The sequence below is a fragment of the Buceros rhinoceros genome, unplaced genomic scaffold (assembly GCF_000710305.1).
Source record: "Buceros rhinoceros silvestris isolate BGI_N320 unplaced genomic scaffold, ASM71030v1 scaffold21471, whole genome shotgun sequence".
Taxonomy (NCBI): Eukaryota; Metazoa; Chordata; class Aves; order Bucerotiformes; family Bucerotidae; genus Buceros; species Buceros rhinoceros.
Window position 1 is genome coordinate 1 of NW_010396266.1, and position 18,425 is coordinate 18,425.

Below are 18,425 nucleotides of genomic sequence, written 5' to 3' on the forward strand. Positions count from 1 at the left end.
CGCGGAGCGGGCTGCCCTCGCCTCCCCGGCCTGCTGCCGCTTCCGAGCCGGCTCTTCCCTCCGTCCTCCTCACGGGGCTCACCCGGACCCGGCCTTGCCCACCAGGCGGGAGGCGGCGAGGGGAGGTGGTTTCGCTGCCCTGGGACGCGATCGTGTGAAAGGATTGGGCGTGCTGCCCCGCTGACCGCGGAGAGGGACGGCGGCGGTTGCTGCAATATCGCCCCTAACCTGGAAACGGCTATAAACAAGTGCGGAGTGACGGAACTTCAAAGAACGAGGAAGAAAAAGAGCTAGTAGCTTCTACCTTGTGAGCTTTAATCCTCTGCTCCCCTCTGAAGTAGTAAGTATTGGAAGTTTTTAATGTGCTCATCTGAAACATCTAATAGTAGTTACTTCTCCCAAGAGAAATTAGTATTTCTGATGATATGTTTTGCTATTTCTGCTTCTCTCTTCTGCAGGCTAATTGTATGTTTATCTCAGAATGGGTAAACTCACGCTACTCTGGTGTCTTTGCAGTGACCTGAAGTGGCTTGAATGTGTTTAGACTGGAAGATGTGGAGTGGACTGTTACCCCCAGGACTGAATGAAAGTGATGTTGACTTGAGTTCTGATGATGGAGATGAATCACATAGTTCCATTTCAAAGGAAGCTGAAAAAGAAGATACTGAAGGAGTTCAGCTTTCTGAATGCCAAGAGAATGGACCTGGAAGTAATGCCATCAGTGAACCCCCTGTGATATCAGGTGGAGAAAATGAATCTCAAACGTGCCCTTCTGGAATTCCTTTAAACATGTGGAATGTGGGTATCCTTACAGGTCTCCACGTGCCCAGAGCATAAAGGCAACATACTCACAGTCAAATGGCTAATTTTTAAAGTTAAATAACTCGGTGTTGAATATTCACTGTGCAAATCTGAAATGAAATCAAATACAGAGTGACACCTCCAGTTGTTTCAAGCAGGGTGAACAGGAATTTAGTTAGGAAGTGAATGTAACTTTTTTCCCCCCCTAGCTCACTGGTGATTGAAAGCACAGCAGGGAAACGTTTGAATAACTGTACAGTTGCCTAAAGACTTGTGTTTTGGGTGGTGTGGGGCTGCTTTCTCTGTTAGCAAGGATTTACAGCTCAGCGTTATCAGCTGCTGTGCTGGCGATGTGTATCTGCGGGGTAGAGATGTACCTGTTTGCTCTCTGGAGGGGTTAGTTGCAGGCATTCAGGCTCATAGTTGCTTTTAACCTCCTGATTTTCCTCTTGCAGGTAAAGACTGAAAAAAAATAAGCAAAGCAATCAGTGTTTTAGGATTTTGAGTCAAAATAAGAATTGGCAAAAACTAGTTGCTCTCTTCCATCCATTGATCCACGTAGGCAGGCTGCTGTGCAGGGACTGTGCTGCTGGTGCAAACTGTAATCTCAGTTTATAATACTGGGATTACAGACTCCCAGCTAGGGAATAACAGCTCTGGAGCACATAACGATGGAGTTGAGTCCAGTGTCATGTCCCATGAGAACACTGCTGGGTTTGGATAGTACTGGGATTTCAGCAGAGCAGAAAGTCAGAGAGAGGTGATGAGAGATCAGGGCGAATTCTGGTTTGACACCATCAGAGTTGGATGTTCTCAGTGCATAAATGTTAATGAAATAGGTATAACAGGGTACTGTGGATAAATATCGGCACAACATTTCTCAGCACATTATGTAAATTTTTTTTTACAGTGGGGAAAAAATTGATGAAAATACTGATTTGCCTTTTCTTAATCTTGTAGAAATTTCTGGAGCTTCAGAAGAAAAACCGTGAAATGAAGACCCAAGCAGATCAGGGAAACAAAAGCCGAAAAAGGAAGCGCCGCAGAAAAGGTGTTTTATATAATTACGGAATATATTTTCTCAAAATGGAATCAGAATCAAAAACATGGGAAGGGGAAGTTCTGGGTGGTGGGGTTTTTGTTGGTTGGAGTTTTTTTATGTTGTTTGTTCTTTTTGTTGGGCTTTTTGTTGTTATTTGTTTGGTTTTTGTTGTTTGGGGTGTTTTTTTTAATCAAGAATTGAGTGCCTGAGTAGATGTATTCTAGTGGTTATCTAGGATTTTATTTTTGCAGCTGTATACATCACTTGTAGGATGAGGTTGTAAATTGCTACTTAAAGTTCAAGTAATGCATTTATCCCCTTTTTTCAAAAGGAGGCAGAACTTACTGAGTTAGTACTGATTGATAATGGCGAAGTATATTTTGGTAATTCCGTAAAACATACTTTTGTGTGTTCTGGTGAAAACTTCTTCGTAATATTGTGGGAGGTTCTTTATATGCAGAGCTGTAAGAACAGCTGAGTGGTTTAAATCCACGCGATCATTGGGTAAAACCCCAGTGTCAGTCTTTCAAAGGCAATGTTAGAAATTCGAGTTCTGGTAGCTTCATTGGATGCTGTGGGGTATTACTGTGTAATGTTGGATTTTATTCTTTTTTTTCCCCTAGAAAAACAGAAAAAGAACGATGAAGTGACTAAAAGGTATAACCAGGTCAATGTGATTATCCGAGGTCTGTTTTTAATATCAGGCAAAACTTGTAAAAACCTTGACCACGTGCGTGGCCAAAGCCTGGCTTTGAACATTGTGTAAACTACCTGCTGAATTGTTCAGTGTCTCTGTCGGGGAGGCGGAATTTGATTCCAGGGGTTGCTTAGTGGAGTTTGATTTTAAAATTAACACAAAGGTATTATTTAACATAACTTAAAATGGACTTAATGTTATCCCTCATGATGTTTCACTGGGAGTTGTGTACAAGCTTGCTTCCAAGATTGTGGCGTTATGCTCAGAGAGGGGAAGGAAGAACTTTCATTAAAAACTGTGAATGGGTGAAAAGTCTGCCAAAGGGGAGAGTTTCTTTTAGTGTTGAAAATACTGTAACAGGTTGTGGAAAGGGAACTGGTTATATTAATGACTTGTTCGTTTGTTTGTAGTAGTCAACAGTTGGCAAACGAAGACAAATGGAAGGAACTGACACAATACTTTGGAATCAATGATAGATTTGAATCGCCTGCCAGTAGCAGGGCTCCACAAAAGGTGACTGTTGATACAAAAGCAACATGAGCTTGTATTCGGTGGCGTAAGAACTCAGCTGAGTTAGGAATAAAGCTGAGACTATTTGAAAGTGAGGAAATGATCAAGTCACTCTGAGGAAGGCTAATTTTATGCACATTTTTAATGAGTTTGCTCTTAGATATCACGTGAATCCTGCTTGGGTTTCAAGGTTGCTGTGCTTTCTTTTGAGACGGAATCTGTGCTTGTTTCCAGTCTGCTGCTGTTTTCTGTTACTGTGAGAGACAGATGACTTCACTGTTTGACTTTTCTTTTCTTTTCTTTGTTTTTTTTAGTCATGTTTTAGCTTTAAAGTGTGTCAAGTAAATCCTTCAGTTGACACCAGTAGCTATAGGAATTAAAGGGCCAAAACTACCATGCAGCTTTACTGAATTTATAACATACTGTGTCGTAAATACTATTGTGTAACTAGGCATTTTTGAAATAACTAATACAATGTGGTGGACAAGTTAAGAATCTTACTATATCGTGAGCTCCTTGTAGCACTGCTCATTCTAGTAAAGGTCTGTATAAGTTCTGTGCCAGCAAAAGTTCGGTTGATCTACTTTATGTTAAATTTTGTATTTGTCATTTGCCTAAAATGAGTTTCTGCATGCAAGTCATGAGATTCTGCTCGCTTCTGTGTTCTTACTTTTGGTGGGTGTTTAGTTCTCATTAAACTGCTCAGGATACATCTGGGATGAGGCCCAAAGGGTTAAAATGCAGATGCTTTCCACGTAAGTTCAGGGATGTTACCAGTAGTGAAAGTTTCATTAATTTCAGGAAAGACAGCAAACAGAATTGGCTGTCACTTCCCTTTGGGCACTTCATTTTTCCTTTTCTACTTCCACCTGAATAATTCAAGTGCAGTATTTCCAGATCACTCATTCTCAAGAATTCTGTTTGCTTTAATCTTTTAATAAAGTATATGTTATGAAACTGTCAAATGTGTTTTCTTTAGCATCACTAATATTTAAAACCAGTGCGGCTGTAAATTGTCTTTTGTTACGAGAGTGATATTTTCTTCGTGCAGTTCTGAAGTCGATGCCTACTGTTCCACTGCTCTTCTGTATTCTTTCTGAAGCTTCCAACTAATTTCCACCAAATATTTACTTTTTATTGTTACATTATTTGTAAATGTTGTCGTTAAACAAGTTAGCATAAAGGTCATTTTCCTCTTTTCAGAGATTAAATTCTGAAGCTCTTCCATTGTTTTCCATAGGACTACTAGAATTTTTAATTCATTAGCACCGTGGAGTGGCACCATGCCAGAACTCAGTTTTTGGGTAAAGATAGGATCTCAGAACTGTAACGATACAGTGGTAATTGCCATTCTTCATGTTACCTGACACATATATTGCACATTTTGTTTAGAAAGCTCCAGGGATGGAAGAGATAAGTCAGATCTTCAGATGAAATTTTATTGTGACAGGCATAAACTAGTCCGTGTAATTTTTTTAACCTACAGTATTATCCTGCACATAAGGTGGAACTAATGCAGTGATTTGTGCTCAGGCAGCCTTTCAGTGAATTCTTAATTATACTGTCCATTACAATACATAGACAAAGTGATTTGTGTTACATAGAAATTACAAGTTTATACAGTGTCGTGAAAGAAATGTTTTGAGAAAGTTGCTTCCTTTAAATGTGTTACTTCTTTATTTGTCCTAAAAGTATTTGCTTTTCTTTTTCCAGTCTGGCCTTGAACTTAGCATAGAGAAGTCTGTGGCTGAAGGTGACATTGATAAGGCCGAGGAGCTGAGTGATAGATTAGCCATTCGTGAGGTAAGTGGGCCATGAACAAAAGCTCTAAGGAAACATTTCGTTCTGTATGCGTGTACAAGAAGTGTCAGAACTAAAATAGAATTGCAGATTGTTTGGGGCATCTTTCCTGTTTCCTAAGTAGATTTCTGTGATTGAAGGATTTTGCTGCTGTTCAAGTAATGCTCAGACAGCTGTAGCTATGTGTAAGAAAGGAGAGTATAGCCATGAACAATCCCAAGCACCTTTGCTTTAAAGCCTTCCCGCTGACTCCGTGAGTCAGATGAGTTAGGAACTAGTCATCTACGTTGAGCTTTTGGGTTTTCTATATGATGCAAACCGAGGAAACAGGAGTAGGATGTTCCTTTCCTGTGATTTCTCTGTGTCTCAGATTTTTCTTTGCATTCCCTCACCAATAAGCTTTGGAGGCCTGAAGAAAGGTAGAGATTTAGCAAGTTTAGAGCAAGAAGTGCCCAAATAAGGACAAATATGCTCATTCTTGTGTGTCAGTCTTTTTTTTTTTTCCTGTGTATTCATGGGATCAGGAATGGCTAGAAGAATTCTGAAGCAGAATGGGAGTAGATGGATGGCAAACATACTGCTGTAGCCTTAAATGATGTTTTTAGAATGAATGGAATTTTTCCCTACTTGTCGTCATTTTTAAATTATAAATGCATATCTCAAAACCCCCCCCAAACCATCCAGGTGAGAGAAACTCCATTTTTTCAAGCTGTTATCTTGTTAATTGGTGTAATTTTATGAAGGCTGTGCTAATCTTTGCTATGAAAAGTGGATCCTTTAAATTTGTATGTAGTGCTCAGTGAATACTTAAACTGGTGAGGAATCTACCAGACACTTCTGATATTAGCAATTTCATATTAGAAATAGTTAAATTAGTGCATATGTGGTAGGTGGTAGCAGCTGAAGTCCATGATTGAAATCCATGGAGGCTGTTGTGCCCACTGCTATTTGTGCACAGGGGAGAAAGTGCAGAGGAAGAAAATTAGTATTAAAAGATAGTTGGATTAGTTTTGAAGCCAGGTGAGAAAAAATAACTAAGTACTATTTGAGGTGAATGGAGAAGCTATCATTAAGTCATCTGATTTATAGAATTTAAATATTCTAAATGTATACGAGGAATTGTTTTTTGCTTTCATTCTTCTATCTTGCATAGTCTACCTTCACAGAGTTAATGGGAATTTTCTGTCAATTGTATATACTAGCAAAATTCAAAGGTTCTAGAGAGGTATTTGGAATTTGTCTTAATGCTTTTCATTCTTATACAAATATTTAAAATATTTCCTAAGTACGGGGTTTCAAGCTAAGCTTAAATGTAAAATTGCAGACTCAAACCTGTTTAATGCAATATAGTATGATATTGCCATGCCTTAAACAGCAGATGGCTTTTGAGATGGGAACTACAGTACTTACCTAACCTTGTCTACAGAACTGTAAAACTAACTGTTCTTGGTGGATGTTCTTATACAGTCACTAAACCCCTATATTTAGTCACTCAGGGCAGTTTCTGACGCTGCCTTTTCACCAGTGATCACAAATCTTCAGTCTGCAGAGAGGACAGCTATTAGCAGTCGTAGGAACAAGTCCTGATGTTCCCTTTGAGTCTGACCAGCTTCTCACTGCGATACTGTTGCATTACCTTTTATGCGTACAACATGAAAACCACTTGCTGTTCTCCTTCTCAAATGTCATTATACCATCCACTCTACAGTGGTTAGAGTACCATAATCAATAAAACATACTGAGGTTCCAGTGCAAATTGACTATAAAAACAAATTAATGTAAGAAGTTTTAGGGTTTTGTAATATTTATGATAAACTGTTATCTGATTTCGGTAGCCGTGGGATTGTACAACATCCAGCATATCCCAGGTGCTACAGCAGTGTATTATTATTTGTGGAACATTAGCTCCAAATTGTTGACTTTCAAATATTAGCATGTTGTAATTCTGAAAACAAAATGCTTGAAACATTATTAGTATTCACAGGCTTGACTTGGTTTTGGTTAAGTGGGTTTATCTGAATAAATAGTATGTGGAGAGGAGGAAAACTCAAATGTCTCTGGCTTGATCTCCTGAGGAGCTCTGTTGTGGCAGAATCCGTGGGAATTCATTGGGGCTCTCTACTGCTGTAAAGGTGTGCCATATAACCCACTGCAAGATTCCTTTTCCTTTCTGATTTTAAGAAGCTGTATTTTTTAAATGGATTTTAAAACACTTTTTGTTTTAAGGAAATCATTCCAAGACTGACTAATTCCGATTCAGTGAAGAACTTTAGGGAAGGATTTGATTATGGAAGAGGTCGATTCAAAAAGTCATTGTTGTGTGAAGAAGTACAATTGATAAAATACTGCTTCCATATTGTATAGTGACTTTCCTGTGCTTTGCAATTTAAAGAAACGGCCCTTTTAACACCCATTTTACATCCCAGTCCTTAGTGGGTTGATTTTTGAAGTATGTGGCTATTTCTATCCCTCTAACTTCCAGATGCAACACACCACCATGAGGAAGTCAGGCATGGAACTCTATGCCGTGGCTGTGGTGAAGTACACCGCTTCTGAAGACTAGAGAAATAAGTGGCTGAATTATTGTGCTTTTATCTCAACTTCATCTTTTTATGTATAGTGTTCATTTTCCTTGAACAATGTTGCAGGGCTGGGGGCAGGGAGTGTATGAGAAACAGCTGCCTTCTGTTTGGGGAACAGCCCCCCTTGCAGCCACGTGAAAAATGTTCGGTGGGTAGGTGTTCTTTCTGAAATCAGGTGTATGGGGTTTTAATCGGCACCATTTTCTTTTGCAAGAAGCAGTGACTGGAACCTGCTGATAAAGCTTTTGCTTTGAGGCACAGATCCCGGAGTTCTTAAAGCCGTTTCCTGCCTTAATAAGTGAAACTAATTTTTGATGTATAACATTTATAAGCCTGTGAAACTGATAGGGCAGCTTCAGTGTTTAGAAGAATGAAGCCAAAAATAAACAGATGATGAGAATAGGCAGTAAAAACATGTCCTAAAAAGCAAAGGAATGCCAAAATGATGCTGTCAAAATGCTATCATTATGACAGTCAAAAAAGGTTTTAAAATCAGATTCCTTAAAAATCAGGGATGATTTAGGCAATGTGCGTAATGTTGTGGCTGTGAGTGGATCACTGACGTGCATCCAAAAAGCCTAAATGATACCACTTCAAGGTTTTGGGTTGTTTGGACTCCATGTGGTACTTGTTGCAGGTCCTTTAAGGAAAATGTTATTATACTGCTGTAAATGAGGCTTTGGGCAAGGTATTTGTCACTTCCTTCTGCTTTGATGCATAAGCACAAATGCTGATTTGAAAACAAAACTACTCAATCTCGTAGCATTCAAGGTTTTAGACTGAGAGTTGGATCTTGGATACATTATGCGTGAGGCTCTTTATTTTAATGACTGCACATGTGGTTTCATATGTAGCTGTTAAGACTAGCTAGAAATGTGTTACCCCTTTTCCATTACTTGTAATTCTATTAAAAAAACCCTGTACTTTTGTGATGATGATACTCAAGTCTAACCTCTTGGGAAACCTCACTTGCTACAAGGCATTACCGCTGTCTCCTGTTGTCATTCTAGTTTGTGGACTAGAAAAGTGATTGCACTTAGTTTGGGAATTGTCAAGGTAGCTGAATGCTGATTTTAGCATCTCTGACCATCCCCACAGCATGTTCTCTTGTGGGGTGCTCCACTTCCCTAAGAATTTTAGTGATCCTGAAGTTCTTGATTGCATTGTTTAATATATAAGTGAAATTACTCCTGAAAGAATACAGGCATGTCTGGATTACATTGTACGGAACAATTTTGGCCATCTGTAACTCCAATTCTTTAGCTAGGCTGCTTCTAGAACCCAGTGTAGCTTGAGCCTGTCAGTGCTGTGGAGCAGCTAAATATGTAGATTTATCTCCTTTGATAAATTTATCTTGAGCATCAACATAATGCAGGTGGGTCATACTGCCTAATTCACTGGAGGTTTTCCAACACACTGTTAGATCGAATTATTTGTTTTAACACCTACAACACAGTACTGTTAGTATTAAATAACTAGCAATTCATTGCAGTGTGTGCATGATAGAATAGGCACAGTTAAGGTTTATTATTGTAATCCAGCTGCTATCTTTGTAAAAATATCCCAGGGCTTTCAGCATTGGCAGGGTCCTTCACGTTGTAAAGTTCAGCTTTTCAAATCTAGAACGGTGTAGCTAAAGCTGTTGTTCCAACGCTGCATTTAACAATGACTTGGTTAACATGAGAGATACCAATCGAAGAGTTAATGTTAATGTAGGAGTCACCCAGAAATTTCAGAACCATTTAGAATGAAGGTTGTTGAGAACGAAGTTTATGTGGACACTGAGCTGGACTGCGATATAATGATTTACTTTGGTGATGCTCTAGGGTAGAGTAGTTGAGGTTTAATGGCAGCAGATGCTTAGATATGTGGCTGGGAAGAGACACTTGGAATTGTGTCAGCTTTTCTGGCTTGTGAAGGCACCTTTTGGAATGATATCTTAATGTACTTTAATTGTTCATAGTGTGTGTGTGTGGTGATTCTGCCTTCGTCTTTTTGAACAATAAATGTTGATAAATGAGAGCATTGTGGCCGTGCGTAGTTGGCAGTGTTTATCCTTTTGAGGAAAGGTGGTATGTGGAGGTACCTAGTAATTTCACTTTGTTGTAAATCAGTCGTTTTGGAGTGTGCCTGTGAAAGTTCTTTTCCTAATTAAACCAAATAATTTTAAAAGATTACCCCCCCCACCTCTAGTATATAAAACTGAAAATATTTTCCAAGCTATTTTCCCCTAGAGATTTTTTTTCATAGCACTTTTGTACTCAAATCGTTGTGTGGTGTCTCAAGAAGCAGAATGCAGATTTCTTATGGCTCTAATATAATGAGAACTAATCTGGGCTAAACCTCAAACTTTGCATTTGCCTGTGGTTTTTGTACTGACTGCCTGGTAGGTAGGTGCCACGTTGTCTATGAGCACATTAGCCTGAGGACTGTAACTTCAACATGATAAAATAATCTTGACCATATTAGAGTTACCTGTCAAAAGGAACTTTTGAAATATTTTGTAATTTAGTGTGCTAAATTACTGGAGTAGTTGTCAGTCTCTGAATAGCCGAGGCTTTTTGATAGCCCGGTTCCTAAGTGCTTAGCTTAGTGGCTTCTGGCATTGAAGAAGCTGCAATTTATAGGGAAACTGTGGTGTTGTATCAAGCATAAATGAAAGATCTCCATCATAACTGACAAAATTAATCGGCTATTCACTGGGCTGTCATTCTCATGTTACAGCAAGATCAGTCCTGTTGTCTTCAAAATTTGTTGGATAGGTTTTGACCCTTTTGTCATGATGAAATTAGTCTGTTGTCTTCAAGTAACTTCTAGTCGTAGCATTTAGAAAGGGAAGTCCATGAGCAAGGTTGTCTGTCAGTTGAGAACTATTGTGGAAGCTGTTTCCATTTGAAAGTCGGGGTAGGATGGGGTCAGTCATGAGGTCACGCACATGATGCTATTTCAGATGAACAGGTTACAGTGCTTGATGGTCTTCTACTGGTAAAATAAAATTTCTAATTTCTGTGCAACATCAACAGTTTTATCATGGTGCTTTTAGGGACCTGAAGAGATTGATGCAATTTTATATGGCATGTAACCAAGCACAAATTAACTTGGAAATCTTGCACATTGAAGGACCTGGGGTGGAGTGCTGGGGGGGAAGAGTTTCTTTTTTTACCTCTGAAGAATTTTCTTTCTAACACTTAGTAGAGGTGCTTCCAAATATCTCCATTCATTGAGGTTGTCTTCTTTTAACCTTTGGAACAGGGCAGGGTTATCACCTAGAATTACATTCTTATGCTCCCTTAATTATGTATATCTTTTCCTTAACAAACCTTAAAAAAAGATTTCAGATGTTACAAGTCTAATTAAAGAGACAGACAAAGCACAGTTTATACTGTAGATTTTTTCTGCAGTTCAATTAATCAGCATGTTTTCTCTTTTAATTAAAACCATTTTAGTAAATTAAAGCCCACAGCAAAACACATATATAATTTGTTTGTAATTAGCTCTTAATTGGTGGTAGTTGAAGCTTAGCACCCTTGGTTTCTTTCTTCATGATTGCCATTTTATTAGCAGCCAGTCATTAATTAATCTTTTTTTCTAATTAGCTTATAAAACTGTTGATGGCACATTATTGTAAATGTGATTTTAAGTTCAAAGCTTGTTAATAAGCTTTCTTACTTAGAAGAACAGAGATAAAGAAATTGCTGAAAACAGTACTACAGTTCTTTTTTTAAAACTGCCTTTCTTATAAGGGGGCTGTGTAAAGCATCTAACAGCTTATAGTTAATTTTTTAATGCTGTGTTTTCTCATGAATGGAAGAAGTTACTTGCATTTAAATGTTTAAATCTAGCAAAGAGCTTAATATTAGAACAGTTTTCTGTCCTTGCTCCATTACTGTGTCATCCAAATATAATTTGATGTTGTAATACACGGCATAAAAATATGACAAAGGTATTACAAAGTATTTTACAGTGGAAGTTGAGCACATCATTGAAAGGGGACAATTTTCACTGCAAAATCCACTTGGTATTCTTGTTTGCTTTATATATTTTATATACGTCAGCAATGGATAACATTCCATAACATAAAAGGAGAAAATCATTGCTAAAGGCAAGCCTGAAATAACTAGATTCATATTTGATGAGAAACTGTAACACTGTATTAAAAGGCTGTTTGGCTCCTCTGGTATGATCACAGGATATTTCAGGACCTGTTTGAATATTGATGTTTTGTTAGAGCTTCTGCAGGCTTCGCCTTCTGTGCATCACACCTAAATATTTCTGGAACAGTTGTCGGACCGGTTGTCTCATTCAGCGTGTACATTGCACGGTTCTGTCTTAATGAGAAGTCTTTGCTCTGTGATAATTCATGTTAAACGTCTTGATTTTCCAAGGAAGTTTTCTGGAAGTTATGAAGTTGCACCAGAATCTACTGTAAAAATGTTTACTCTTCTCCCTGAACTTTACATACTATTTCAACTTCAGCCGCTTCTTTGCTTGTTTTAAAAGTGTTTTGTGATGCTGTGCAAGAAACACTAGAAAGGGATAGCTGACAAGGAAAAAATTAAAAATTGGATAAAAAGTAAATGAATAATGTCATATTACTAAAAAGATGAGAGGCTAATTTGTGCCGACTTTTTGCTAATTTTGTTCAAGCCTCAAAATGAGGAGCTGTCACCCGTTCTGTGTAGCACTGATGACAGTGCCAATGATCCATGAAATAAGCTGCCGCTGGCTTTGTTCTGATAAGAATGAACAAATCTGCACAATGTACGGCTCCCAGAATCTCATTTTCATACTTGCATGCAGGCTAAAAGAAATAAGCTGTTTGCAGGCTTGATTAATCAGACATTTGAGGGTTTTTTGTCTCTTTGATCTCTTTCATCTCCTAGGTAACTTGCTTGACATTAATGTTGAGCTTGAGTAAAGACAATCAGGAATTGTAGACCAAACTGATATAAAAATTAAAGACCTTAACACTTTAAGTACTCCAGTAATGGTTCCGCTTTACTTCAGAAAACATCTGTTTTCATTTAATTAAAGAACAAAAGAGAATGGCATAAATATTTTTCATAGAGACCTGTTATTCCATAAAAAGTTAAAGTATGATAATTGGTATTTTTAAATAAATGCCTTGAAACTGTTCAAAAAGAAGCAAGGCTTCAGAAATTTGTCACAAGGTAACAATTTCAGATGAGTAGAAAATGTATGAAAAATAATGGATAAGGAATTTTCATTTATGCCACATCTAGAGTAAGATATTTGCTGGGATTATTGGTCAACTTCAAAATGGAAAGGTCTTCGCCCTGTAGAAACTAGGTTGGTTTTTATGTTTGTCTTAAAATATATATGTATTGTGTTACAAGGATGAACCGTTATATCAGCTTTACTACCCAATATGATTTACACACTTTAAACCTGTAAAATTGAAAGGAATTTAAAAAAAAAAAATGTCGCAGTGCGTTTGCTTGAGGTTATGCAGACGCTTTTACAAATCTTCCAAGTGGCTGTAAAGATGAATGCCTCAAGGGTCTAGCCAGGGCCCTGCTTTTCCAACCAGCTAAAGCCCTTATCTTAAATCCAAGCAAAGTACCATTAATCTTTTTGAAAGACCTTTTATGGCTTTTAATATATCCCAAATTAGAACATTTTACACCCTTGGTTCCTGAAATATGGTGATAAAAAGCCTTTAGAGCTTAATTTTCCTTACTGCGTGCTCTGACCAATTTGCAGTTCTTTGTGATAATGTTTAGACACCTTAATTAAAATGCAGCAAAATATTGGATGTTCTATATGGAAAATGCTGATACTTTGACTACACAAGAAATTGTTGTATATATTTTTATTCATGCTTTCTTATTTCTTTTAGGCCTGTTTTTTATTGAGTTATCTGATGACCTGAAGTGTTTGGCTTTTTTTTTTTAATGTAAAACCCGTTGACCAAGCTTTTATGGATTTCTTTGGGGGTAGGGGGAGTGAAGATGTATGTCTGGGTTTGAGTGGGAGCAGAAGATGTCTAATCTGACTAAAACATTTGTGTGTGTTTATATGCAGCATATTTGTTTTCACGTTTTAAATTTGACTCTAGCCTAGAAATGATAACATTAATGCTGCAAAATGTTTCTCCTTTACTTCCATGTACTCTACAGAGGGAATTATTATCCCATTTTTTTCATACTTTTCAAAGATGGAATAAGTCATTCTGTCTTCCAGGAAATACAAACCAAAAGATTTTCCTGCAGCACTGGTACAGACCTCACTTGTTTTTATTTGTATGTGAATAAGTGCTCAATAGGCCACTAGAATATATTTTAAGCAGATGCTGCTACTCATCACATAGGAAAAGTTAATTTTCAAATATGTTAGGAGGTAAAATACAGTTCAGAAATAAAGGCATGGTTCTGCTGATTGACTACCTTCAGCCATCAGCTTGCTCTATTCTTTTAAGCTATTAATTAGTCCTGTTTCAATTAACAAGTAAAGCATTTTATTTTTAATATTTTAGGTGAGTTTTCTTAAGCATTTTTAAACTGCGGGTATATTAAAGCTAATAGCTGCCCTTAAATATTAAGTGATGATGCAAATAAGAGAATGTTATGCTCTAGTCTTTGGCTTGAGAATTGGCACTTCAGATGTTGGCATTGAATTACGGATTATATTAAAATGTTATTGCCCGGGGAAAATGATGTAGCTAATAATAATATAAAAGTTTTGAAATATCTGCTCATGAATTATTTTGTGCATCAAAACGTGCAAATACTAGATGAAAAGCTTGTTTAGCATTATTTTGCACATTTTCCTTTTAAAATACTATACTTACCTCTGAACTGTTTGTTGCTAGTGCTTAGAGCTTCAAAGAAATCACAAAGTGATGTTGCGCTTACTGCCTGCATGCATGTAGACCTCGAAGCCTTCTGCAGAAAGGCTGCTTTCTCAATTCATGAACCCTGAAAGGACCATAAGGTAGAGTAGCTTGTAGTGATGCTGTTCTAGTTTGCTTTGCTAACAAAATGATCAGGGTATCAACCGACCTACAGGGTAGGTGTTTGATTGCAGAGCTGTAGATGATGTGTCAGTACATCTACACCTGAAGATTTGTTCTTGAGCTCTCTCTGAAGGTACCTGGATAAAACATCTCTGAGTAAATAAGAATTGCCTCTAGAGCTGCTGCAGGTTATCAAAGTGTATTACCATTAATTATTAATATTAACATTAAGGAATGTTCTTTCACTTGCCTCTGCCGTGCCTCTTTTGTTTGATGCTCCCATGACACTTTGGGGGAATTTAGAATATCCATTGAGAAATGTGTTGGCTAACCTCAGTAGGTTTTAGAGTGAATAGGAAGAAAACAGGTTTGTCCACGGCAGTTTGTAGCAGTTTTGGCTAAAGGAATTGCTTGTTTGTCTTGGAGGAAAGCAGTAACTTTTAAGACCAAATTCTTCCATGATTCATAATTCAGTTGCAGATAATGTCAAGTCATGACAGGAATCACAAAATGTAACTACAGTGAACAAGTAATGAATGCTGATTAAGGAAAATAATCTGGTCATAGTTCACAATACCTTCTTCTATCTTTTTTGCTTTTTTCTCCTCCCCCACCCCCTGACAGTCACAAAAGTGAATTTAATTCTCATAGTGTAAGTTTATGAAACTGAAGTAGTATTCATCTGCAGCCTATGTGACCTTATTTGAAAAACATGTATATTATCAGACTAATAATCAAAAGCTAGTAATGTGGAGACTATGCCAGAATGGACTCCAAGGACACCGTTTCATTTGCTTTCTGGACAGACTGGTTAAAACCTGACCACCGGAACTACTGGAAAAGCAGTTCTTCCTGTATAAAACTGTCTTTTTGTATTGTTAAGATCTGATACGATGGTGTTCAGCACAGCTAAGGTCACAGATTGGTCTAATAATGGAGACTGTATGTGTGTATATGTCTGTATATTTATTTAAAAACAACCAAACAAAAGGATTGAGCGGGCTATTGCCTTTTGCTTTTATTCTTGAAAATGAAGGATTTGGTGAAAAGGATTGCTTGCCCCAGGATCCCACTCCTTTGTATTTCCCTCAAGAGATGTTCTTGCTCATCCGATCTAATAGTACAGCATCAGCCTAATATTTGAAAGATATGAAAATATCTATTGACTTTTGAGAAACAATATCAGACTAAGTAATTTGTGAGGCTTAAATTTCATATGAGCCATTTGCATCTATTCAGTTTTCCTTTGTTCCTTTTTATGTCTTAGCTTGGTGTGAAAATTGCTAAAGCTGCTGCTTGCCGCAACTTTGTAAAAGCCAAGCAAGAAGCGGAGGCTGCCCAAGAAGCTCGAAAGAAAAAGAAGCTTGCTTGGGGGTAAGTCATTTGAGTATGGAATTAAACATTTGTGGTTTCATTGGCACTAAGTGTACACAATACAATCTCAGTGAAATGTTTTCTTCGTTGAAATAGGCTTGTGCTAATCTTATTTGTTTACTTTAACCTTGTTGGGTTTGGGGGGGTGGGGGGATGGTTTAGCAGTGTATCAGTCTCAAGTACAGAGGTTTTACCAGTGTTATTTATTTACCAGTGTCTATTGATTATATGGCCACATTTGCCTCCGTGTCTTTTATTACAGTATTAAAACTAAGTTTTTATTTGTTGTTATTAAGAATAGTATGGTTGGAAACCTGAAATATATCTGCACATGATTCCTGATGTGGTTTTTCTGCTCTATTTCAGATTTGAAGCCAAGAAAAGATGGGAAACAAAAAGCAACATGGGATACATGTAATCTATCCTGTTTTCCTCAGGAGTCAAATACCTGTTTTTACTTGAAGAATCTTTGTGGACAACTTATTAAGTCTAAACACAAAACCCCCCACAAAACAAAACCCAATACATCAAATTCCTTGTGTTTCTCTTAATGGTGTTAGGCTGCAGTAGCTCATTTTGTCTCTCTTAATAGTGTAGTAAAAATACTACTAAACATCAGTACTCTGTTAAATACAGTATTTTTCTCCAAAATATGCAAATCTAAGATAATGTATTTCAGAATGCATTTGGAGTCTGGTAGAGAACTCTAAAGTTGGAATAAAATACTTAATCCAGATGTGTTCTGTGCTGCACTGCATTTGTAACATGTGGATGTAAGGAGACGGATACATTTTTCTGCTGAGGTTATGCCAACTTAATGCAGTAAGTACTACTTTTCCGATTCCTTAAAAGTTTGGAGGGAGCACTAGATAAAGAAAAGCTAAACCACCCTACTTGTTTAAAACCATTATTATTTAGGTATTTATGAGCTTAGTAAATATAAACAGAAAAAAACTGGCTGAAAAAGTCCATCCTCCCTCTGCTGGGAGGGTCTGGTACTATTCATCGTGTCCTGGTGCCATGTGCTTCAGAATATTTCAAATTCCCATTTTCCTTTCTTTTCCAAGAACTCAATTTTTAAAAGTGCCAGTTTCTCGGAGCAGATAAAGAATAGAAATACATATCTTGAAAAGTATCTGATACATGTTAACATTGTGCCATTAGCTGCAACCCAAGACACAAATGCAGACTTTAATGTAAGTGAAATGTTTTGCAGATCAATTGGGATTTGAGTGTGTAGATTATAAGGTTACAAGAAGAACTGATGACAGTGTTTCTTCACAATTTCTCTCTGTGAAAAGGACACTTTCAGAACTAATAACTTTTCTCCCCAAAGCTCTTGTGTATGTGTGTAGTCACAGTGCCTGAATTGAATCAGTAATGTAAATGTCAGTTATTGTTAACCAAGATTAATATGTTTCAGGCCAAAGGTTTGGTATTAGCGTAATGGTGATTTACTATGTAAGTACTCGAGGCTAAAACAACTTGCCAGCAAACAGCAATTTCAAGTTTCACAGCAGCGGTTCGAAGAGTTTAGGTTTGCCGTCCAACATGGAATAGCGCATTTTTGTCCATTAGCCCTCAGGACGTTTGATTCTTTTTCTTTTTTTAGCAGAACATCGTATTTCTTTCAGAAAGATGAGAGTTTGCAATATGGTAATCTGCAGTTAGCTGTAATTAGTTATGATGACAGAGCTGAATACAATTGCCAGAACCATAAATCAGGGGCTAAACAGGTTTCTGCAGTATAACATCGTAAATCTCACGCTATGGCTTACAAACTACATTAGCTTTAGAAGCTTCGGCGTGGAAGGAAGCAAGTGGTATCTATTAGTAAAGTGATTATATTATGTGTTTATTTGCGTAAACAGGTTACACCATAAACCCTCATCAAGATTTTTCTCAGTTCCAAATGTTCCTGTCCAAAACTTGCGGGCACTCTGTCCATAATTTCTGTTATTTTTTTAAGCAGCTGGCAAATGAGTGTTAGACACTGAAAAGCAGAATGATGCTGATAACATCAGCAGTATTCCATTAAACATTTAAAAACAGCTTATATTAAGCAGATGCTCTGTTTTCTTGGAATAGTTGCTCTTAATAACAGTATTCGTTAGTCAAAGACCTAATTGTAAGGATCAGTGCTTTTTGATATGAAAATACGCTTTAAAAGAAATCCAGACCCTCAAAAAACAGCTGTTGTCTGAGAACTTGTCCCATTGTATTTGTCACAGCGGTGCGTAAACAGCCACCTGTAATATTTTTCATTTAAAATAACTAATTAGTTTTACATTAGGCCATTAATAGTGTAACTATTTAGGAAGTATGTAGAATATTTGTGTTGGGTTACTTGTGTGATGAATTTAAAAATGATCACTTTTTCAAGTATTTTGATCTACCTAAAGTATTGGCTTGGAATATTAGCTAATTCCCAGAATTATACCATGTTCAAAAAAAAAAAAAACCTGATTAACAGGGAAAACACAAAATCCTAATACAGCTTGGTGGAGATCATCTAAATACATAATAAATGAACATACAGCTGTACCTTTTACAAACAACCTCCAGAATCGCTGATCTAAGCTGCCTTGCATTCCTGACACTCTTCTGTAGTCTTGCTCTGTGCTCAAAATTTTGACCAAACAA

At 37.4% G+C, this 18,425-nt stretch overlaps 1 protein-coding gene across 1 annotated transcript; it reads left to right on the top strand.

Annotated features, from left to right (window-relative positions):
* The first annotated feature begins 552 nt into the window (after positions 1 to 552).
* On the top strand, positions 553 to 16,516 carry FAM204A (family with sequence similarity 204, member A). Its single transcript, XM_010145860.1, has 7 exons — positions 553 to 798; positions 1,762 to 1,852; positions 2,467 to 2,500; positions 2,951 to 3,053; positions 4,764 to 4,853; positions 15,676 to 15,782; positions 16,149 to 16,516. Exons 1-7 carry the CDS (start codon positions 553 to 555, stop codon positions 16,198 to 16,200), a joined length of 723 nt encoding a protein of 240 aa, XP_010144162.1. The 3' UTR covers positions 16,201 to 16,516.
* The last annotated feature ends 1,909 nt before the right edge of the window (positions 16,517 to 18,425 follow it).

What these genes read in the sequence shown, in the direction of transcription:
- FAM204A (XM_010145860.1), top strand. Translation starts at nt 553, where the DNA reads ATGTGGAGTGGACTGTTACCCCCAGGACTGAATGAAAGTGATGTTGAC. An exon ending in AAGGAAGCGCCGCAGAAAAG is followed by an intron (nt 1,853 to 2,466) that starts GTGTTTTATATA and finishes TTTTTCCCCTAG; the next exon opens with AAAAACAGAAAAAGAACGAT. An exon ending in AAAAAGAAGCTTGCTTGGGG is followed by an intron (nt 15,783 to 16,148) that starts GTAAGTCATTTG and finishes GCTCTATTTCAG; the next exon opens with ATTTGAAGCCAAGAAAAGAT.